At 39.6% G+C, this 20861-nt stretch overlaps 1 protein-coding gene across 2 annotated transcripts in view; it reads left to right on the forward strand.

Annotated features, from left to right (window-relative positions):
* Window positions 1-573: 573 nt before the first annotated feature.
* PKN2 (protein kinase N2) overlaps window positions 574-20861 on the forward strand; it is a 59071-nt gene continuing 38783 nt past the window's right edge. The window contains exon 1 of one of the 2 annotated variants that reach the window (XM_044432215.1): window positions 574-899. In XM_044432215.1, coding sequence (XP_044288150.1) covers window positions 849-899 — 51 coding nt within the window. In that variant the 5' untranslated portion in view covers window positions 574-848. The remainder of the gene's footprint in view (window positions 900-20861) is intronic. The other variant, XM_044432216.1, reaches the window with a different exon arrangement.

A 20861-nucleotide genomic window follows, 5' to 3' on the forward strand; every position in this document is an offset into this window, starting at 1 on the left:
AAATAGTCGAAAACTATCATGTTGGCCGGTGAATGGTGGAAAATGTAGGACTTTTTTTCTGGCTAAGCATGCTCAGGCTCCATAAGCATGCTTAGCCAGAAAGCTCAGGTATTTAATGTGCTATGAGCCCTTAAACCGGACTTTGTTCATAGTAACTCCCATGGCTGATAGCAGGAAGTTTGGAAACGCTGCGAAGGGACGGCACCATCCTCCGCTCTCTAGGAAGGAAAGAGCAGCAGCGGGGAAGGGGGAGACAGTCGAACTTGCCGAGCTCCGCCAACCACGTCCGCCTTGGTCCAGTCCCGGCGGCTTTCCCAGGCGTCCCCTGCTCGACCCTCCCGCCTCCAGGTATTTTCAAAACTAGCCTCCTCTTCCAAGTCCCCCTCCCCGCACAGTCACGTGTCCGCAAAGCCGCAAAGTAGTCCCGCTTTTGCGACAGGGTGACCGCCAAAGGGTGCGACAAGGAGCGGAGGAGGAGGAGGCGGGGGAGGAGGTGTCCGAGCCGAGAAGGCGGCGGCAGGGGAGGAGGAACCCGCGCAGGGCGGCGGGCTGGGTGGGAAAAAGCGGGAGGCAGGCGCGCACACGGGCGGTAGGCGGAGGCGAATGCGAAAGCCGTCCATCCCGACGTGAAGCCGCCCTCCCTCATGTGAATGCGAGACGAGGGGGTTAATTCCCCCCTCCCTCGCCGGCTGCCTTTCTCCTCCGCCGCCGCCGCCTCCTCCCCCTCCCCCCCGCCGCCGCCTGAGTGGTGAGCGCGAGAGCCCCCGCTGGGCCAGACCCGCCTTCCCACCGGCGGCGGCGGTGGCGGCGGCGGCGGCGCCCAGGTGCGGAGTCCAAACCCGACAGCAATGGCGTCCAACGCGACGGAGAGGGAGATTTTCCTCACAGACCTGCAACAGGTAAAATAAAAATGGATCGTCGCTTCCTCCCTTCCTCCCCCCCCCCCACGCCGGCCAGGAGAGCCTCTTCCTGCCTTCCTTCCCGCCCCCACCCTTCCTTCCCATCCCTTCCAGCCGCTGGCCTCCTGGCTGCGGAGGTGGAGCCGCCCCCCTCCAGGCCCCCTTTCTCGCCTGGCTGGCGCACTCGCTGCCCTCGCGTTTAATCTCCTTTGCTGGAGCCGCTTCTCCCTCTGGATTAAGCTGCCTGAGGTGGGTGGACCCGCTGGAGTTTCCCTCTCCGCCTTCCTTTTCCCGGTTCTTTAACTGAAAGTAAAACTTCATATAAAAGGCACCCCCTAGCCCGTTTCCGAGCTTGAATATGGCTTGAAGGAGTCGTGAAAATCATCCGTGGAATTAACTTGGCCCCGCTTTCCCAGAAGAATCGTCCTTCAGTTCTTGCGGTTGCTCAGAGTTCAATTCTTTTCTTATCCCTTTTTTCTCCTTTTAAAATGCCTGTTGCATATAGACGAAGTTGTGTTCACTGCTTGGGGGAAAAAAACAAGAAGTGTCTGGTACCTGAGCAGTGCAGAGGATCTGAGCAAAGCAGTTTCCTTCCATATTTGCTTTTTGCAGCTCATTGTTCAGCCTGATCTTGTGAAGTATTAAACATTGAAATCAGTGGACTTAGCCATGTCTCAGCTTGCATTGTACTTTAGTCACGGAGGATCTCCTGTCCTTCATTCTCCGTAAAGTTAAGGACATGGAAGGCTGGCTTACCCTGAGTCAGACCAAGCTTGTATCACAATGCTGCCTGTCAGTCTTTCTCTGGTCTCAGGCAGGAATTTTTCCAGACCTGCTTGGAGATGCCAGGGACCTTCTGCACTGAAAACATATGCTGTACCACTGCGCTATGGCCTTAAGTGATGGGAGTTAATTTCTGACATCACTGCCCCTACCCTTCTGCCCCAATACAGGGCCTTGAGATACCTAATCCTTAGGTCTAACAACAGAAACCTTTGTACCTGAGTGATACAACCTCTTGAGTCTTGTAAATCAAGAGCATGTATGCATAATTAATTTTTGACATCCCTTAAGAGTGTAGCTAGCATATTTTTCTGTTCAAAGCAAAATGCTGATTGAGGGAGACTGTTTTTCTAAAATGCATGTGGTTGAATTCTTAATAGTATTACAGACTTTCTTCTAACTGTTTTGAACAGTTCTTCAAATTCAGCAGTAGGATACTAGGTACCACAATAAAGATCAACAGTTTAAAAATCTTATGTCCCACATGTAAATGAAAATGAAATCTAGTAAGCAGAAATAGTACCACTATTTATATAAAATAGGGTAACATACTGTACATGTATTCATATTTTTACCATTAACCATCATGTTGGTTGGCTATGAAGTATTTTTCTATTTTAAAATGTGCTATATAATGGGAAAGTGACTAGAGGAAAAAACCTAGACTGAAAATGCAGGTGTAATCATTGCCATTGGCTGAGAAGAATATTTTGTGTAAGCTGTCAACTTATTTAAATCACTGTACAATATTTTTGATATAGCATATTAGTGCTTGCAGTTAAATAGTGTTAATAATACTGCATCTTCTGCTGGGGGGAGTGATTGGCTATTTATTCCATAAAGTAAAGGGTATATTCATGTATTATGATGAGTAGTAACTTTATTTGAAAACAATACCAAGTAGATACATAGTTTTGTCTGCCTTGCTTTGTTTTTGTCCTATGAACTTATGAAACTGTCAACATATTTGGCTTGAAATTTCTGTGCCAATTTTCTTGATAACACTTGGTGTTTCAAAATGAAAGAAATTCACAGAAAGTAGAGAAAGTAGGGAAGTAACGAACAGCCAAACTTGTAAAATAAACCCCTGCCAATGCTCACGGTCATGCAGGCTCCTAAACATTTGGCAGTGGGTCCTAGAATTTTGAAATAGCTTTCTAGCACTATCCAAGAGAAAAAGAGCAGTATTTCTGTAATTATTTTGGATCTTTAAGTGGGAATGAAAGTGCTCTTAGAAAGTTTAGCACTAATCAGAAAAAGAAGAAAAGTTATACACATTTTCACAAAAGAGAAAGAGTGCAGTAAGGATCAATAATGGCCATGTCAGCAGAGGGCTGATGCAGGAAAATCAGAATTAATTTTGCCTTTGGGCAACTTCCCCTTCATGCACAGCTCAATAGATGGGTCTATCGTTCACTTTAATAGTAAGGTACATAAGCTGTAATGGGACAAAAGTAGTCAGTGATATTACATTGTTCACTTGTTCTGCTAACAACAATTACATAATATTACAGTGTACCCCTATTAGCAGTTTCTGAATGGGTGGTTTCTCCTCCTCCTCCTCCTCTTTGTTTGATTATAGGTGTTTGTTAAATCAAAACATGGTAGTTACCTTTTTCACAGTGGGCATTATTTTAAAAGTATATTCACAATAGTGAAAACTTGTGTTGAATGCATGTATGTCAAGCCACTTAGTGATATAGGATATGTAACATAGCCTCATCTCCTAACTGTAGCTTTGGGGCTAACTAAATATGCATGTTGGTAGAGTTTGCATAAAATGCTAAACTGTGATTTGGTATTACAAGGACAAGTTGCAGAGAGCCACAGATGCATACATTCCTCCTCTGGTGAGGCTGCAAAGAGATCAGAAGCCTCTGCTTCAGTTTTATTAACCATGGATTATCTGGACCCTAAACTGTGGTTAAATTTACATATGGTTAATGGAAACAAGCCAAATTAGTAAACTTTGACTTGTTTCCACTGACCATAATTAGGATTAACCACAATTTGTTGGCTTGGATGCTAAACCATTATCATCATATGACAAGCCCCAGAGTTAATTAAAAGAAATAAAGTGAATATTTATCAACTTCTCATGACAATATTGGAGGAAGAGTGGGTGAGCTTCTGCTTTGCTCATGCTTACAACACCAAGTAAGGTTTAGTGTTATGTGCACTGTGTATTTCCAAGGTTAGTTTGTGGAAGAACTTTTTGAAAACAACCCGTTATAATACTATGGAAAAGTTATACTTTGCACATTTGATAAACAGGTCTTATGGAAAGACTACAGAGAAATGAAATAGAAGCTACTTGGTTTCTAAATGGCCACTGCAAATTATCTGTATCTCAGGGCAATAGAGTTCAGTTGTAAGTATAGTGTTGCCTTCAGTGTAGCTTTAGGAAACTCCCTGATGAATTGGGTTACTATTGTAGCAGTAACTGCCTGAGGGCAAGTTGTTATGTGGATTTTCTATATTACATGCTGATAATTTTAATTCTTGAATGGAGTAAGTTATTCTTCATAGCTCTACCTTATACCATCGCATTTATTGTATCTTAAGGATCTAATCCTATGCAAGTTCAGACAGATCAAATCATATCTTTCACCAGCCAGCGTGACTGAAAGTTGTGGGATTTTTCCTGTTTAAATGCATAGGATTGTACCATAAGTGCCCCAAAAGAAAGGGAAGGGGTTTTCATTAGCACTGACACCAAAACATAGATATTGATAGAAAATTTCTATTTTAAAATATGCAGCTATTAGTAAAATGAAAGAAATAACATGATCTTGGAATTTAATTCAAAAGTCTAAATACGCTTTTCAATTTATAAATTTTACAGGGCATTTGCTGTACATTTTTCTTTTCTATTTTATAAATTGTTTATCGAAATACATTTTTAGATTTAAAAAATAATAAAGGAAAACCACCTGCCACATAATTATGTAGTTGATAGTAGAAGAACAATAACTCTACATTTTCCATGTTTCCTTCCCCTCCTTTTTCCATTCAAGTCAATAATGTGTGTTAAGTTCTAGGTTTTACATACATACATACACACACATTTTATCAGAACAAACAGGTTTGCATATCACATGAACATAACCTAAAAATAAGTAATGATGAGATAGTTGTTCACAGGACAACCCATGGTGCACCAGACAGATGATTGGGCTCACAGTGGTTTTGAGCCATATCTTCACAAAGCTGGTATCCCAGGGGGCAGAATGTCCAAGCCACACAGTGCCACAAGCATGCACACCTTTATTTACTACATTTTTATACCACCCAATAGTGAAAGCTTTCTAGGTGGTTAACAGCAATTTAAAACATAGAATAAATCTAAGAATTTAAATAGTTAAAACTGCAGTATAAAATAAAAGTGAGAACTAGAGCAAGTCTTAGCAGCAGTGCAAAGAATTAAAATACAATACAGGATTTAAACTAGACTGATACTAGAATTCCTGGGAAAATAAGGAGGTCTTCACCTGGCACATGAAAGAATACAATGTAGGTGCCAGATGAGCCTCCCTCCTGGATAGGCTGCCTGGGTTGGGTATTCAAGGCAATGCACTGTAGAGTTTTCGCTCCTACTTGGATACCCGATTCCAAAAGGATTCTTGCTCTGTACCTTGGTAGTTAATGGAGATTATTGCTTTATAGCTTGGGTGGGGTTCCATAGATTTCACTTTTCTCCTCCATGCTCTTTAACACCTACATGAAACTGCTGGCGGAGGTTAGCCAAAGGTGTGGGCTGAGCTGTCATCAATATTCAGATGAAACCCAGCTTTATCTCTCCACATCAAAGTCAGATGAGGCAGTGGCTGTTTTGAATCAGTGTCTGGGCACAATAAGGCAAATTGTGCCTTATTGGATGAGGGCAAATTGCCTGCGATTCAGCCAGGTGGAAGGACTTCTAGTGGATGGTTTGTCTCCCCAGATGCATGATATCCAGAAGGAGTTGCACCTCCCCTAAAGGATCAGGTTTGTTGTTTGCAGGATGCTTCTAAATCCAGCACTGTCACTAGAAGCACAAGTGGACTCAGTAGCATGGAGCACTTTTTATTAGCTTAGACTGATATATATGGCCTTATCTGGACAAGGATTGCCTAACTCTGGTTATCTGTGCTCTGGTAACCTCTTGCTTGGATTACTGCAATGCATAATATGGGGAGCTGCCTTTGAAAATAGTCCAGAAAATTTAGCTAACCAAAAACAGGTCAACAGATTGTTAATAATGGGGATAGGGCAGTGTGTCCTATTAGACCTATCCATTATCATCTGCATTGGCTGTCAATCCAAGGCCAGACCTGAATCAAAGTACTAATATTCAAATCCCTAAACAGCTTGAGCCAGGTTACCTGAAGGATCACTTCCTCCCATAAATATACCTGCCTGACTCTAAGGTTATCCTCAGTTGTTGTCCTGAGGGAGTCCCTGCCAAGGGAAGTCAAGTGGGTGAGTAGGGCTTTTCTGTTGTGGCACCTGTGGTAGCTATGGAATGAACTTCCCAGAAGGACACCATGGGCAATGGTATCGAAAACCTCTGAGAGGTCCAAGAGAATCAACAGGGTTGTATTCCCCCATCCTCCTGATGAAGGTTGTCCAGTAGGGTAACCAATGCAATATATGTTCAATACCAGTCCTGAAGCCCTGATTGAAATTATCTAGATAATCTGTTTCATTCAAGAGTGTTTGGAGTGGACTGGCAACCACCTACTTAAGCACCTTGCCCAGGAAGGGAATATTGGCTAGTTGTTTAAAATTTTTAAGGGTCCAGTTTAAATTTTTTAAGACATGCCCTAATTTCCATTTCTTTAAAGAGGCAGGTGCCACTCCTTCAAGAAGTGTCTGTGACTTCCAGGATCCAGCCTGATGCCACCGCCACCCATTAGAAGCAATAAGACATTAACATCATGTGTGAAGTACACAGGTGGCTGACTGGATCTGGACAAGCACTTTGTTCACGTTGTCAGGCCTCATCAGCTGAAATTCATCCAATAAAACTTTTACTCCCTTTATTTTTTTCATCGATTTCTCTCATGATCTCCAGTGACAGCTCTTCCAGAGTGCCCTGTGGCACATTCAAAGGTCTGTCACTGATTTACTACTCTTTTTTAAGTGCAAATATATGCATTTTTGGTTAATTTTCCTTAAAAAGATAGTTAAACTTGTACACATGAAGGTCAAAATTGGAAGCTAGAAGGCATCTTTTTATGAAAAGGAACTAATAGATCACTCCCATTGTAATGATACTCTGTTTGGGTGGGTGGGGGGGGGGGCTGGGTCTTCTCAGTAACTTTGCATTTTTCCACCCTTTCTCTAGGTATTTGGAAAAGTGGAAAAGTATGTACTAGCCCATTTATGGGAGTGTGGAACTTTAACAACTGTCACTTCAGGCTACCTTTTCAAATGGGGTTTCTGAGCCATCCAGGGTTTTTTGAGAAGGACTGTTAAAAACATACCAGTTCTAAAAGAAGCCTGAACTAGGTTCTTTGTTCCCATAAATAAGGGTAGTTCACACTTTTCCTTTTACCCAGGCACCTGGAGTTATATTTTGCAATCTAAGATGCTCGCAGCTTTGTTTTCCCTTGACAGCTCACCTTATTTATTTATTTGATTGATTGATTCATAACCTGCTTTTGCTTACACCAAACTCAAAGCAGTTTACATCATTCTCTTCTTCCTGCACCCAGTCTTATCTCCACAACAACCCTGTGAGGTAGGTTGGATTGAGAATCTGTGACTGGCCCAAAGATATCTAAACAGCTGTCATGGGAATGCAAAATAAAAACAGACCCTTTTTGCAACATGTCTGGGTCAGTGTCCATTTTTGGTGCCTGCTGCAGTTTAATAACAGATCACTCCCAGGACATTGCCATGTGAGACTTCCCAGTTTGGATCCCTGCAAGTGCACACCTTTGCACTTAAGCAAGTCTAAATAAGTTATCTATTAAAATGCATACATTTCTTGTGCTTGAACAATAAAGAAAAAGATTAGTAAACCAGTGACGTTCACTTTCAGTCAGAATTGTGGAGTCCTTTATGGTAACTTCAATTGCCTAGTTTCTTGTTACAAAGGTGTCTGATTGATAAGGTCTGCAAGACAGGCCCTTTTGAGGGCACCATTACCTTATCAGGTCATTTATCAGGTCATTTATAAGCCCCAACCCTACCCTATTGCTTACTGTCAAACTGGACTGTGCTCTCTCAAGAACAGTCTCAGATCTCTGCCATGGGGTTTGTGGGGGAGACAAGAAAAATAAGCAAAATAGGACTTGTGATCCACTGTACTTCTTGAACATCAGTGGAGCTGCTTTCACTGGCAGTGGCCTGTGTGAGTTTGGCAGAGTGGTAAAGGGATACTTGCTGTTCTTGCTAAGTGACTTGCTTCCTGCAGCCCACAATAGAGTTGGTCCCCTGGACAATCCTAAAAACAAGCCATGGATTGTCACTGTAGATTACTGCCCTCAAGACAACAGTAACCTGCAGGAATTCCTCTGGGTTCATATGACAGAACAGCCCATTCTGGCTTGCCACCCATGATGGGTTGTTGTGTCATGTGAAACCAGTTAGTGTTTTGAAATTGTAAGCAATCAAAAACATCCCATGTAAATCTGGCATTTAAAAACTCTGCACTTCTTTCATTATTGAGACCATTTCCTTAAATCCCTAGTTTAATTCTCCCATCGCCTGCATTTGTTACTAACCCCTTTAAAGTTTTCCACAACTTTGCCCCAGTTTGTTTTTTCTCTTGCTTCCAGATATTTTCACCTTCAAGTTCTATGTGCATGACTGTATATTAGGGATATCTGCATGAAACCCACCCTTATGAATTGGGAAAAGTGCAAGAAGGATTGTGGGACTGTGTGAACTAGTCCTCTGTGCTGCAGTCTAGCTGTTACCTGCTGACACCTGCATCCAAATTGTTTCTGCACAGTTCTTGTGTTCACAATTTTAAGGTGGATAATAGACCAGGCAAAGTTGAAAGCAAATGTATTTATCCACTGATTAACTGGATAAAAGAAATCTTTCAAGGCTGACTTATACCTGCATTTATGAGGTACATATGGAACCAGTGCTTGTCTGCTGCTGCAGCAGCTGCTTATTTTGACCAATGGAGGAAGAAGTAGGCTGGCTTCTTCTAGTGGCAGGGACAAATGTTTGGGCAGGCGCTGGTTTCAGCTGTCAGCTGTGCTCCACTATTTAGCTTGGCCAAGGAATAAGTAACTAAGAGCCAATTTTGGCTCCAAAAGTTCCCCATTTAGTCCATAGCATGATATTGAAACAAAATGGCAACCTCTGCAAAGAAATCACTATTATACCTGGTCCCCAGGTTATGAATAAGTTCTGTTCCTGAGATCATCTTTAAGTCAAATTTGTATGCAAGTTGGATTACATATATAAAAAGCATGTAAAACACTTAAGAAACACTTCCATATATACTAAAACAACTTAAACACAATATAGCATTTTAGTAATTATAATAAAACAGTAATAATGGAGTAATTATAGGTACTGAAGAGAGAATTGTTGAACAGCTAAAGACCTAATGCTTTCCCAGCGATCGATCACACCTCAACTTTCTGTAAAGGTTTTACTATTTCCACTTTAGTTTCAATTGTAATTCTTTTCTTCAATGCATCACCTGTTCTTGCATTGGATTTACGCTTTGAAGGCATGCATAAATGCAATACAAAGTTACAGAAGGCAGCACCACCTGTGATCTGAAATAACACTGGCTCAGATACACTAATTTTTCATGAGCGTGAAAACACCGTAGTTCTGCCACCACCATGGAACTAGTTCCAACTTCCTCCCTTCCTATTCTTCCCTTCCTTCCTTTGCTCCTTTTGCCTTAAGTGGTGGTGAGTGCATTGAAGCCCAAGTTCTGGATCACAAATTGTATTCAAATTGTATTTATTTGTTGCATTTATATCCTACCTTCTCCACCACAGAGCCTAAAGTGTGTATATGATCTCCCCCTCTCCATTTTATCCTCACAACAACAACCCCCTCCCCCATGAGATGGGTTAGATGGAGATTCTATGACTGGCCCACATTTGCCCAGTCAGTTCTTATGGTCAAGTGTGGATCTGAACCCTGTTCTCATATCCAGCACTCTTAACTACAGCAGTATACTGGTGTTAATAGAATGTATTTATTTGTAAGATTATACCCTGGTTTTTGTTTATAAAACAAACTGAAAGCAGCTTACAAAGAAGTTATGGCATAAACTGAACTGAAGCAAATAAAGCAAATAAAATGACTGAATTCCATACTAGCCAGAGCAGGGTAAGAACATTTCAGTATACAGGTAGGGATTAACTACAGCAAGCCCCAGGATTGCATACAACCGCTTCATCTTGTGGTCATGCTGGAAGAGGATTTTGAAAGCTATTGCTTCTGATTTTGGATAACAAGTTTTATTGTGGCATCTGAATCTGGACAAATATAGCTAATCTTAACTATACTTTTGTTGAAACAAGCACACGTCTAACTATAGTTTATGGGGCAAGATTGTTAATACAAACCATAGTTAAGATTCAAACATGTGCTAAACAACAGTTAACCTAAACAGAAGCTTCCAATCCCCTTGCAGCTGTGCTGAAAACTAAGAGCAAAGTACACAAGCTGAAGGGTTACACAGGCAGAGTCTCAATACTAAACCATGTCTGAATGTAGATCATATGCCATTGAAAGGAGTGGACTAGAAGGATATACTTCTCAATACATAGCCCTGTTGTATTAGCCCTAGATTTTGGCAAGGGTCAGAAAACTAATCTGAGGCCAAGCTGTATATGGTTGCACAGTTAGATATAAGGTTGCACATCTATTCCCTGTATTCTGTGCTTTTAGGTTTTACCTCTCACAGTCCGGTATTTGCCATTTGTCTCATGTTGTTTTTGTTTTGTTCCTAACTTTGTGAAAGGAATGATCACTGTAACTGTATGCACAGCTGTATAGATGCACACTTTTCATATGACTAGTAAAGATTATTGGATTGTTTTTTTAGAAGCATGCATTCGATGTGTTTTCCAACACATAAAAGACAGTGCATCTTGCAAAGCTTGTTTGTTTTAATAAACCACAGTTTATCAAGTTGTTCTCTCATAAACCACAGTTTGTCAGTGCATTTGACCTGTCCCTAAATGTGGCTTACATGTTTGATTAAAAGTGAGTTGTGAGACTGTTGTGTCATGTGTGTACCACAATGAAACTAGGGAAAGGATGATTTTGTTGCTCAAGGCAAGGAAGTAAGGGATCAACTTTCAAAAATTAAAAGTTTACAGATTTTTTTATTTTAAAAAATGAAGTGTTTTTGGCATTTAACATAACATAGCAGAATTAAATATCGTGGAGGCATTCTAAATGACTCAAATTAACATAAGACACAGCATAAATAGGCAGATAACAATGAATGCATATTTGATTTTGGCAGTTGTGTAACTAATTTTAATTCATGACAAGCTCTTATAGAATTAACTTGATATTTTAAAACTTGCACTGACTTTTGATATATTCTAAAGTTAGAAGCAGCCCTGGAAAAGTAAGAGTAGTGTAAATCAAACATGCCTAACTACTGCTGTAGCATTCTTGAACGGTTGCCCTCGTAGAGCTCTGTAATCTCCTTTAATGGAGACATGTTTTCTTTGATAGCTAAGTTTGTTTGTTTGTTTGGCAGACTGAAATTTCGCCCCAAGATGGCAAAGGCTCTTTTAATTTTGTGTTTTGAAAATTATCAAACTTTAGAAAAATGTATCAGCTGAAGTTTTCATATTCTGTTCAACTAGGATTCCATATATTTTAATTCATTTCTTACACTGCGAATATTTAAGTCATGAATAGTTGCTGATCTATTTTAAGACCAAAGATTTTGAGTGAGCATTAATGGGAACAGCTTTCCAGGAATCATTTAGTGTAGATTATTGAAAGCCTTGTTGGGAAAGTCTGCCAATATAATCTTATGACCTGGATCCTAATTAATGCTCCATTGGTGGAAGCATGTAGAGTTCCATTCACAGTATGCTTCTGCTAGTGAATGGTGGGCCAGGGCATTTTTAATCCAGACACTCTTTTCCTTGCAGACCCTTATATCCTCCAAAAATTTGTTCCAGGGGTTTGGAGGACTGTCTGGAATAGTAGGTGAATGGCACAGGGAGCTGCAGTGAAAAAAATCTGAAAATTTCCCCCTGTCCCCTTTCTGCCAAAGGAAGCCTCCACTGGATTAAACTCCCTTCTGTGGAGAGGAGATCTGTTTACAGAACAGAGTCAGTCCTGGGATTGGTTATTACCATCTGGCAGGTGGTGCCAATCCTTTGGAAGGAAAATAAGATTGCCTCCTTTTAATAGTTCACATTAATTGGATCTCTCAATTTAAAAACACTCTAACACCTAACTGTAATAGAAGTTTTTTTCACATTCCACTCTCTAAATAATGTACTTACAAATGGTAGAGTTGGTGCTAGTAAAAGTGAATTCTGTTGTCATTTTGCAAAACCAACTGGATATTTGATACAAGCTCTCCAATCCTCCATTCTTTAGTGTCTGTGGCTTACTATTGTGAATACAGTTAAGCCAAACATATGCTTTCCTACCAATTAAAAAGTGTATTAGATGGCTAAAATTAACTAGCTACTTAAAATTAATTGTTGATGTTTTCAGTTCAGTGTGTGACTTTATTTTGGCCATAGACCAGTGAAATACAGCACAGGAATATTAACACAAAAATACATTAGGAAGTAATTAAAATACTGAAATATTTAAACTACAATAAGATCAATAAATATAGTAAAAATTAAATTTTACATAATTACAATAGCCTAGTTTCAATCCATGCAGACTTACGGCAACTTCACAAAAGCTTTCCTTTTCCACTTTAAGTTGGTGAAGTATAAAACTGCACCGAAATAACTTCTGTGTACATGCTGTGAAAGCTTGTCATGAATGTGGTGAGGTTGCAGGTATGCCAGCAATAGAGCTTGTTGATGAGCTGCATGTCTCACCATTTTTATGTTAATAAAGGGACTGTGAGAAAGTCATTGTATGCATAACATACTAGCTGAATACTCACTGGTCACTGCAAGATACTTGTGTATGATAAGGCATCCAGAAGAGGTAGAGTAGTGCACCTCTTACCTACAGCTAAAAAATAAAACCCAAACAAACAGAGAAGAAACAATAGGGAATTGTCTGTGATGGGTTTTTGAAGGAGGCTGGGGTATATGCCATACAGCAGCGGTCCTCAAACTTTTTCAGTAGGGGGCCAGTTGAAAGGCTGCGGTGTGAGGCGGCATCGGATGCGTGCGGTGGTGGCTCGCTTGCTCGCTCGCTCACTCGGAGATCTCCCAGCGAGTCCAAAACCATCTCTGAGCGAGCAAGCCACCACCTTTCGAGCCCACGCTGCGAGGCAGCGGCGAGCGCATGTGTACAGGAAGCAGGCAGTGGCAGCGGCTTACTCGCTCGGAGACCATCTCCAAGGGAGCAAGCCACCACTTTCCCACCTGCGCAGCAAGTGCGCAACTGGCGAACAGCAGCGTGGGCCAGATAGATGGCCATGGCGGGCTAGATCCATCCCACAGGCCGTAGTTTGAGGACCCATGCCATACAGTGTATACCTAAGACAATCTCGACTGTATTCCAATCTGCTGAGTATCTCAGGATGTAGGGGCTTGGAGTATGACATTTCTAGGCATCCCAGTTTTGTTCGATCATAGCAAACTCTCCTAATCTGTATTGTTGGATTACACTGATTGTACAGTCACTTGAATCGCAAAACCTGCTACTTATTTCTCAGTTCAGTAGGAAATGGTGGTGAATTTAGTCCATAAGCATGCAGAAGTTTTGTCTGTGCAAGAGGGAAAACAGTTCCTTGCCCAGCTAGTTGGATCATCTAATGCATCATTTTGTTTTGATTGCAGCAAGCAAGGAGATCACTTAAAATGTATCCAGTTTGTAGATTTTATTCTGAAGCAAGCTGAAAATATTCTAGCTGACCACACCTAAATGCTTGATGCTGGTATATAGAAATTTGAACTATTTTTTCCAGTCCTACTTAGAAACACTCAAGTATGCTTTTACTTTAAAACTAATGGTTATGCAAGAGAATTGATGACTGTTTTATTTCTGTAAGGGGATATTTGGGCTGGGGAAAGTCTTCTCTAAAAATTTATGATGAATGATCTTAATCAGCCAATCAATCATTGGTCAAGTTTACTCAATTTTAAAATAAACTTTTTACTACCTGTTCATATGAATCTAGATTAAACAAAAATCTTACCAGATTCCATAAAGGAACAACAAGTTCTGACAACATGCTCAGTGTGGCTTTTGCTACTGTAAGGTAATATGTCAGGAACACTGGCACCCTCTAACACTGGAGTAGCTTGTTTCTCTCATCACTTCCATACTGGTTCAAGGACTGGATCTCACATCTGCTCCCTCTCCTGTTCTGAAAATCTCTCAGCCTCTTCCAAAGCAGGCTGATTCCCATGCTCTGCCTGAGAAACTTCACTGGGTTACCTTGAAACTTCAGAATTCACCCCTCACTGCACTTCTTCCTCAGAATCAGACAACTCAATCCAAACAGTGTGCAAAGAACAAAAGATGGGCCCACTCCCTACATTTTCTCCCTTATCTGATACTTTGAAACTGTTCTGAACCCAGGTGGTATCAGCTTTATCGTTTTTCCCATCTCACACCCATTATATATACCTTAAGTTGTAGATGCATTTGTTGAGGACACCCTCTACTTCCATGGAATTTTTCTTTTTAATATTTTAACATTTTTCCAACTTGTTAGTTCAATTGGTAATCAGAGTGAAATTGGCTAATCATTCAAAATGAAAAAAGAAAACAACACAAAACTTGGATGCATTTCATAAATTAAACGGGATGGTGGCTTTAAAAGGGCAGAACTATCCAAATGTTTTTGTTTTTCTGTTGTCTTTCTGTGTAAATTTTGGTGTATGAAAGTAGGAAGACCTACAAACAATGTGGTTACTGGGTTTTTATTTTTATTTTTTTTTGCCTCACACAATCTGGCATGTATGCCTGGTATAACATACTAAGACTGCTACATGTTGCTTGCCATCTTCTTCTGTTAAGGTATCTATGGAGCTGAAGTTCCTATTTCTAGATTTTATGTAGTGGCATAAATATTAGTCTGAGTCATGCATATTTCCATTGCAACTTGCTTAACCAGCTATACCCCTATTTTAAATACTGCTTCCTCCATGTGTGCATTTGCTGATTCTCTTCTGCTTGTTTCTTTTTTGTGGGGGGAGGGCTAAAGACCTCTTTATAAGACATACAAGTAGAAGACTCAGGTATTTTTACTTCAAAATACTTTGACAGCTTAGTCTGGACATTTTATATTAATAGGGAGCATCTATATGAGATGAAATGAAAGTATTTTTGCTTAAGTGTTGGTAGAAAATTGTTCACTTCTATATGCTGTATTTATTTAAAACATTTATATGCCATCTTTTACGACAACATCTCAGGATGGCTTACAACATTACAATTGGAAAACAAAACAATCCATGAACAATAACAATAAATAGGAATAATAGATAGTAAAAATACAAACATATAAAATTAGATAAAAGTAACTGTTACCTTTTAAAATCAGTGGTTCCTTAACATTCAAATAAAAAGTGATAAAAATTGCTTCTTCATTTTATCCTTTTCTTATTGTAGTTGTCTTGTCAGTATTTTATTTATTTATTTGTTGTTTAAGATATGTATATCCCGCCCTATATGCAAAAGCATCTCAGGGCGGCTTACAAAAATCAAAAAACAGATAATTTAACAAGTTAATAATAATTAAATATACACATAAAACCAGTAAAAAAATCACAAATCAAAACAAAATCAAAATCAAGAATTAAAAGCAAAATCAAAACCAAAAAGCAACTGTGAAGTTAAAACCTGATTAAAATTCCTAACAGTTAAAATGATGGGCAAATAAAAAGGGAGTATATGGACAATGGCCCACTTCATATATCAAATTAAACTCTAGTGTTATGTAAATGAGCCTGCTTGAGCTTTGGGCTCAAGTGAGTCTCTTCCCTCCCTCTCCTCGCTTCCTGCAGCGTGCATTCAGAGGAAGAGGTTAGGCACACCAGCTTCTGAGTTTCCATCTGACAAGAGAAGCTAGGTAGTTTAAATTGTGGTTTGTAAAACAAGCTAAGATCAAACTATGAATAAACGGTAATTCAACAGTTCCCACTTCTGACATAATAACAGACTACAGTTTGTTTAAACATTGCAGTGGATGTTTTGATTTGGTTCTTAGTTATCTGCTAGAGTTAAGAGCCAGGAATGGTTGAGCCTGAGACAATCAAACAGTTTTCTCATAAGGGAAGAAAGCTTGTGTCTCCCTCCATAGCTAGATTGCCCCATTTTCTCTTGGAACATAAGGAAACAGAGAACAAATGATGTCAGATGAGCATGGTTTGGCTTGACCAGAAGGATGCTGGGGAATCCTGAAGGCTGGTAGTCAGGGATGATAGGAATTATAGTCTTAACAGCATCTGGAGGATCGCAGATTCATTCTCCCTGCAGTTCAAGATCTGGTTGGATTACTGTAATGTGCTGTATGTAGGGCTGCCCTTGAAAACGGTCCAGATACTTCATCTTGTACAGAACAGAGCTGCCAGGATGCTGACAGGGACCAGTCATTATTCTCATATAACGCTGGTCCTCTACCAGCTACACTGGCTTCCAGTTGAAGTCCAGGCCCAATTCAAGATGCTAGTTTTAACCTATAAAGCCCTGAACGGCTTGGGACCAGGATACCTGAAGGAATGTCTCCTTCCTTCTATCCCCTCACGCCTCCTAAGATCTGTGGGAGAAGCCCTGCTCTGGGAACCCTCTCTAAGAGAGGTAAAAAGGTCATCAACTTGGAGTAGGACTTTCTCTGCTGTGGCGCCCAGACTCTGGAATGTACTTCCCGGAGAGTTACGCCTGGCACTGAGCTTATACTCTTTTCTGTGCTAGGTTATAACCTTTTTATTTAATTGCTATTTTAAAAACTAATATTTTACTGTTGAACAGTCACTCTCTTTGTTTTTGATTTTTTGTCTTTTTTTAATCTTCTATTGAATTTGTTATTTATAAAGATCATTTTATTGTTTTTAATTGTATGTATTGTGAGGCATCCTGAGATGCCAAGGCATGTGGTGATGACATATAAATGTTTTAAATATATACATACATTCATACCATTAAAGAGCCTCCACCCAAAGTGACATGGCCACATCTAAAGATGTATTTGAGGTACTCTGATTTGATGGCTTGTGCTTAGAAGGAATTTTTCCACACAAGATTTTCTTTCCTGCCTTTATATCCGTGAGTTTGAAAGTTTTTCAATGTGATGGGGAGGAAAAATGGTTACTCTTCAAAAAAAAAAAAAAAAAAAAAAAAAACTCCATGCTAAAGCCCTGCTGAAAAGTAATTGATTATGCAGTCAGAAATTTGCTGATAAATGCACTATATTACTTAATTGGTGATATGTTCTGTGTGGAGCTGTCCTTGGATTGGGTTCAAAAACTGCAGTTAGTGCAAAATGTGACAGTTAGGGTATTCCCTGGGCCACCCCACTGTGCCCACATAAGCCCTGTGCCCAAAGAACTGTGCTGACCTCCTGTCAGCTGTTGAGCCATCTTCAGTGTTCTGCTATTGTGGTACAATCCCTAACCTTGCAGAATACTTAGCTAGACTAGAATGCCTTGTTGGTGGGCATTCTTGGTAGCAGTGCCTAGTCTGTGGAAAAGCCTGAGCAGTTTGGAAGGCAGAAAACTTGGCATCTTTTAAATGCCTCTAGAAAATATGCTTGCAAGGCTTTCCCTGGTCCATAATCAAATTGGCCATGCTGTTCCATTTTACTGTTCTTGTGCTGCCCTATGTTGTTGCTGCAATTGCTTTTGAATTATATTTTAAATGTGTTTTTAATATTTGTATGGCAGCTTTTAAGAGATTTTTCTTAACATTTTTCTTACTGTACCAATAAATTAATAAAATAATACTTGTCTGATTTAAAAATGTTCATGATTTCATTTTACGGAATGCATATCCTATATTGTTTTTCTGCTGGGCTGTTCCTTTTTATGAATAGAGTAGATAAACAGTAGAGATAAATTGTAATCTAAGCAGTCACTCTGCTGCATTTTGTAGTATCAATTTAAGGCTGCAGGGCTTGCATAGTCTTGCTGGCAGGTAGAAATTTGAGACTCATTTTAAATGGTGATTGTTTGCTGCAGTTTTTGGAATTCTGATGCTTGAAACACTGTAGTAATCTTTGTTCTGCAGAAGAGGTACAACAAATGTTGACCCCTCTTACTCCCATTCAATTTGCACTGCATATGGGAAGTTGGTGGATGAATTGTATATGTGTTGTATATGAATTGTATATATGAGCGGCGGGGGGGGTTGACAAGAGGAGCATGAGTTTGCAGATATTTTCAATGCTATCGTTGTATAAGAGATATAAGATCTTTGGGAGAGCTATAGAATCCTAGATTTCTAGCCAGTTTAATGAAGCTGGGTATATGAAGCACAATCCATTCCAATTTTGGACAGCAGTATAGCCTTTGCCGTAAAACAAGGGGAGCTGTGGTGTCAGGTATACATTCTGAAATGCATTCGTCAGACTATTAGTGGACAAATTCCATGTAAGGACAAACCTAATACCTTACAGTAAATTGGAGGTACTTTGTGAGGTAGCACTTAAGTTACCATCCACATTTGGATGATTCCATCTCAGATTTATAAACTGGGATATGAATGAATGTCATGGCCTCTTACTTGGCCATGATGCTCGTGAGGTAGAAAGCATGGTGTAGAATAGTTCACATATCATGGTAAGCCTGAAATTCTGAGAAGTTTGCTTTAACTCTGCATGAGAAAGCATGCTAGTACATGCTGCTCAGTCACTCCTTGTTGATTATTTCCAAGCCAGGATCTCTGACTTGTTAATTTCCTTTAAAGTCACAATCATGTCAAGAACAAACCTTAGACTTAACAACAATTTTGGCTTATAGTGACATGTGAACTGACAGTGAACCCTGGAAGTCTTTCGTTAAATATAGTTTCTGTTAAAGTCTAAACTGGGAAACAGTGGTTAAGCGCTCATGTGCAGTGCAGGAGATTAAGCCAACTTTAGATCATGCCTTATTCTCTGGCCTTTTCAGTAGCTGTTAACCATAGCCTTTTGGCTCAAACTTTGCAGGATTTTCTAGTTTAACCAAAATACCAGGGTGGATTTGATTTTAATTTGATCAATTTGATTTAAATCACTAGTCAGTAAGATTAGATTTAAAGCATGGTTTGCTACATAATTTGCCTGCCTGCGTTAACTTTAGGTAGAGAGACTTCATTAAAATATTTCCAAACTGGGTGTCTTTTACAGCCTGCTGCCATTATGTTTTCTCCTCCAGGAAAAGAATAATATGATAAATCTCAGGCTATTCATAAAAAAGATCCAAAGACTTGTTAAGAATTCTGCTGAAAAGGTGTCAGTTTCATTTTTACTACTTGCCACCCCCCTCTTCACACTTAGCTTCTTGTTCAGATCTATTCCACTCCCAACAATCTGCTTTTCATTGAATTTTCTGAAGCATAGCACTTAAGAAGTAAGGGGTGTACATAAATTTGCAAAGGAACAGTGGGATTGAGGTCTTTTTCTTAACTCGGTGTTCATTTTATAAATTTTTTTGCTGTGAAGAAGTATGTGATCTCTGAAGACACAAATTCACAGTTTTGAGAACTGTAAAATCTAGCATCTGTGATAATATCTTATAGACAGAAAAATTGTCCAATCTTATAGAAACCTGTGGAAGAGCATGAGATTGTGAATAGATTAATGGGATTCATTTACCCAAAAAATTAAATATTGTATGAATATACAGCCTCATACTACATAATTAAAAACTAATCCATATTTCATGATGAATAACCTTTGGACTATAATGTATCCTAAATAGAAAAACATCTTTAAATAGATTTTTCTTCAAAAAGCATTTATTTTTTTAAAAAAACCAAGTTAAATTTTAAAACCCATTTTTTAAAATCATAGATTTTTATCCATCCTTTAAGATGCCCTGCCTTACTCACTTGTGTGAAGGAAGGTGCAAAGCAACTGCATGTGGGCCATTAGGCTTATTCGTACTTCATATTAATATTATCTTCCCCTATGTAATGTCCTCTAAATCTTTTGGTCTACAACTCCATGCATTTCTGACTGTTGGCAAAGTTTGGTGGGCCTTCCGGGAACTGAAATCAAATAATAACCAGTTGGGGAAATATTGCATTAAGTTGAGGTAAGATCAGCCTTACCAGGACTGTGTTTTGCTTTTATCATCCTGGTCTTCACTTCAGGTCAGAATTTTGGAGTCTTTCCTGGGAGCGTAGATTGCCTAGTTTTTGTTATGGAACCCGTCTGGTTGATAAGGTCTTCAGGAGAGGACCTCTTGAGGGCACTGCTACCTGTACAAGCCGCATTTGCTTTGAAAGGCTTTCTCCTGTGTTGTTGTCAAATTGGGCTGCACTTCTCAAGAAAATTGTTGTCCACTCTCTTGGTTTTTAAAAGGGGTGTGAAAGCCTATCTTTAATTATGTAGTTATATTAACGTTTCCTATGTTTAATGATCTTACTGTGTTAAGGTTTTATTGTTTTAATATCACTTCTGTGTCATGGGGGAACAAGCTATATGTGATACTCTATGATTGTTACATTGTCTTGCTAATTTCTAAACTTACAAAATCAGCTTTAATCTCCTTGTCCTTAGGCAAAATCAGAGGAAAAAAGGAAGAGCTACCTTTCATCCTGAGTAGTAGTTATGGACATTAATTTATAATTATGATGATTCCACAATGTTATCTTAATACTATTTCCAATTACCATTTCCAATTACTGCTATTACCTACTTAGTGGTTCACAGTCTCGGGTACAGATAGAACTTCTATCATCCTTAACTTGATGGGAGTTGTATTTCGACAGCATCTTGTCTCCAACAGTTTATATCCTCTGGGAGCATAAAAAGTATTTGAATCAATGTCCTCCAAACCAATAAAGTAAGATAATGTTTCTAAGTAACTTAGTAAATCCAAGTCAGACTGTACATGAGTTGGGAAACTAATGTTCAAAACAGTACGTAGCAAATTGGTTTTATGC

Source organism: Varanus komodoensis, unplaced genomic scaffold (assembly GCF_004798865.1).
Source record: "Varanus komodoensis strain SLA01 unplaced genomic scaffold, ASM479886v1 scaffold24, whole genome shotgun sequence".
Lineage (NCBI taxonomy): Eukaryota > Metazoa > Chordata > Lepidosauria > Squamata > Varanidae > Varanus > Varanus komodoensis.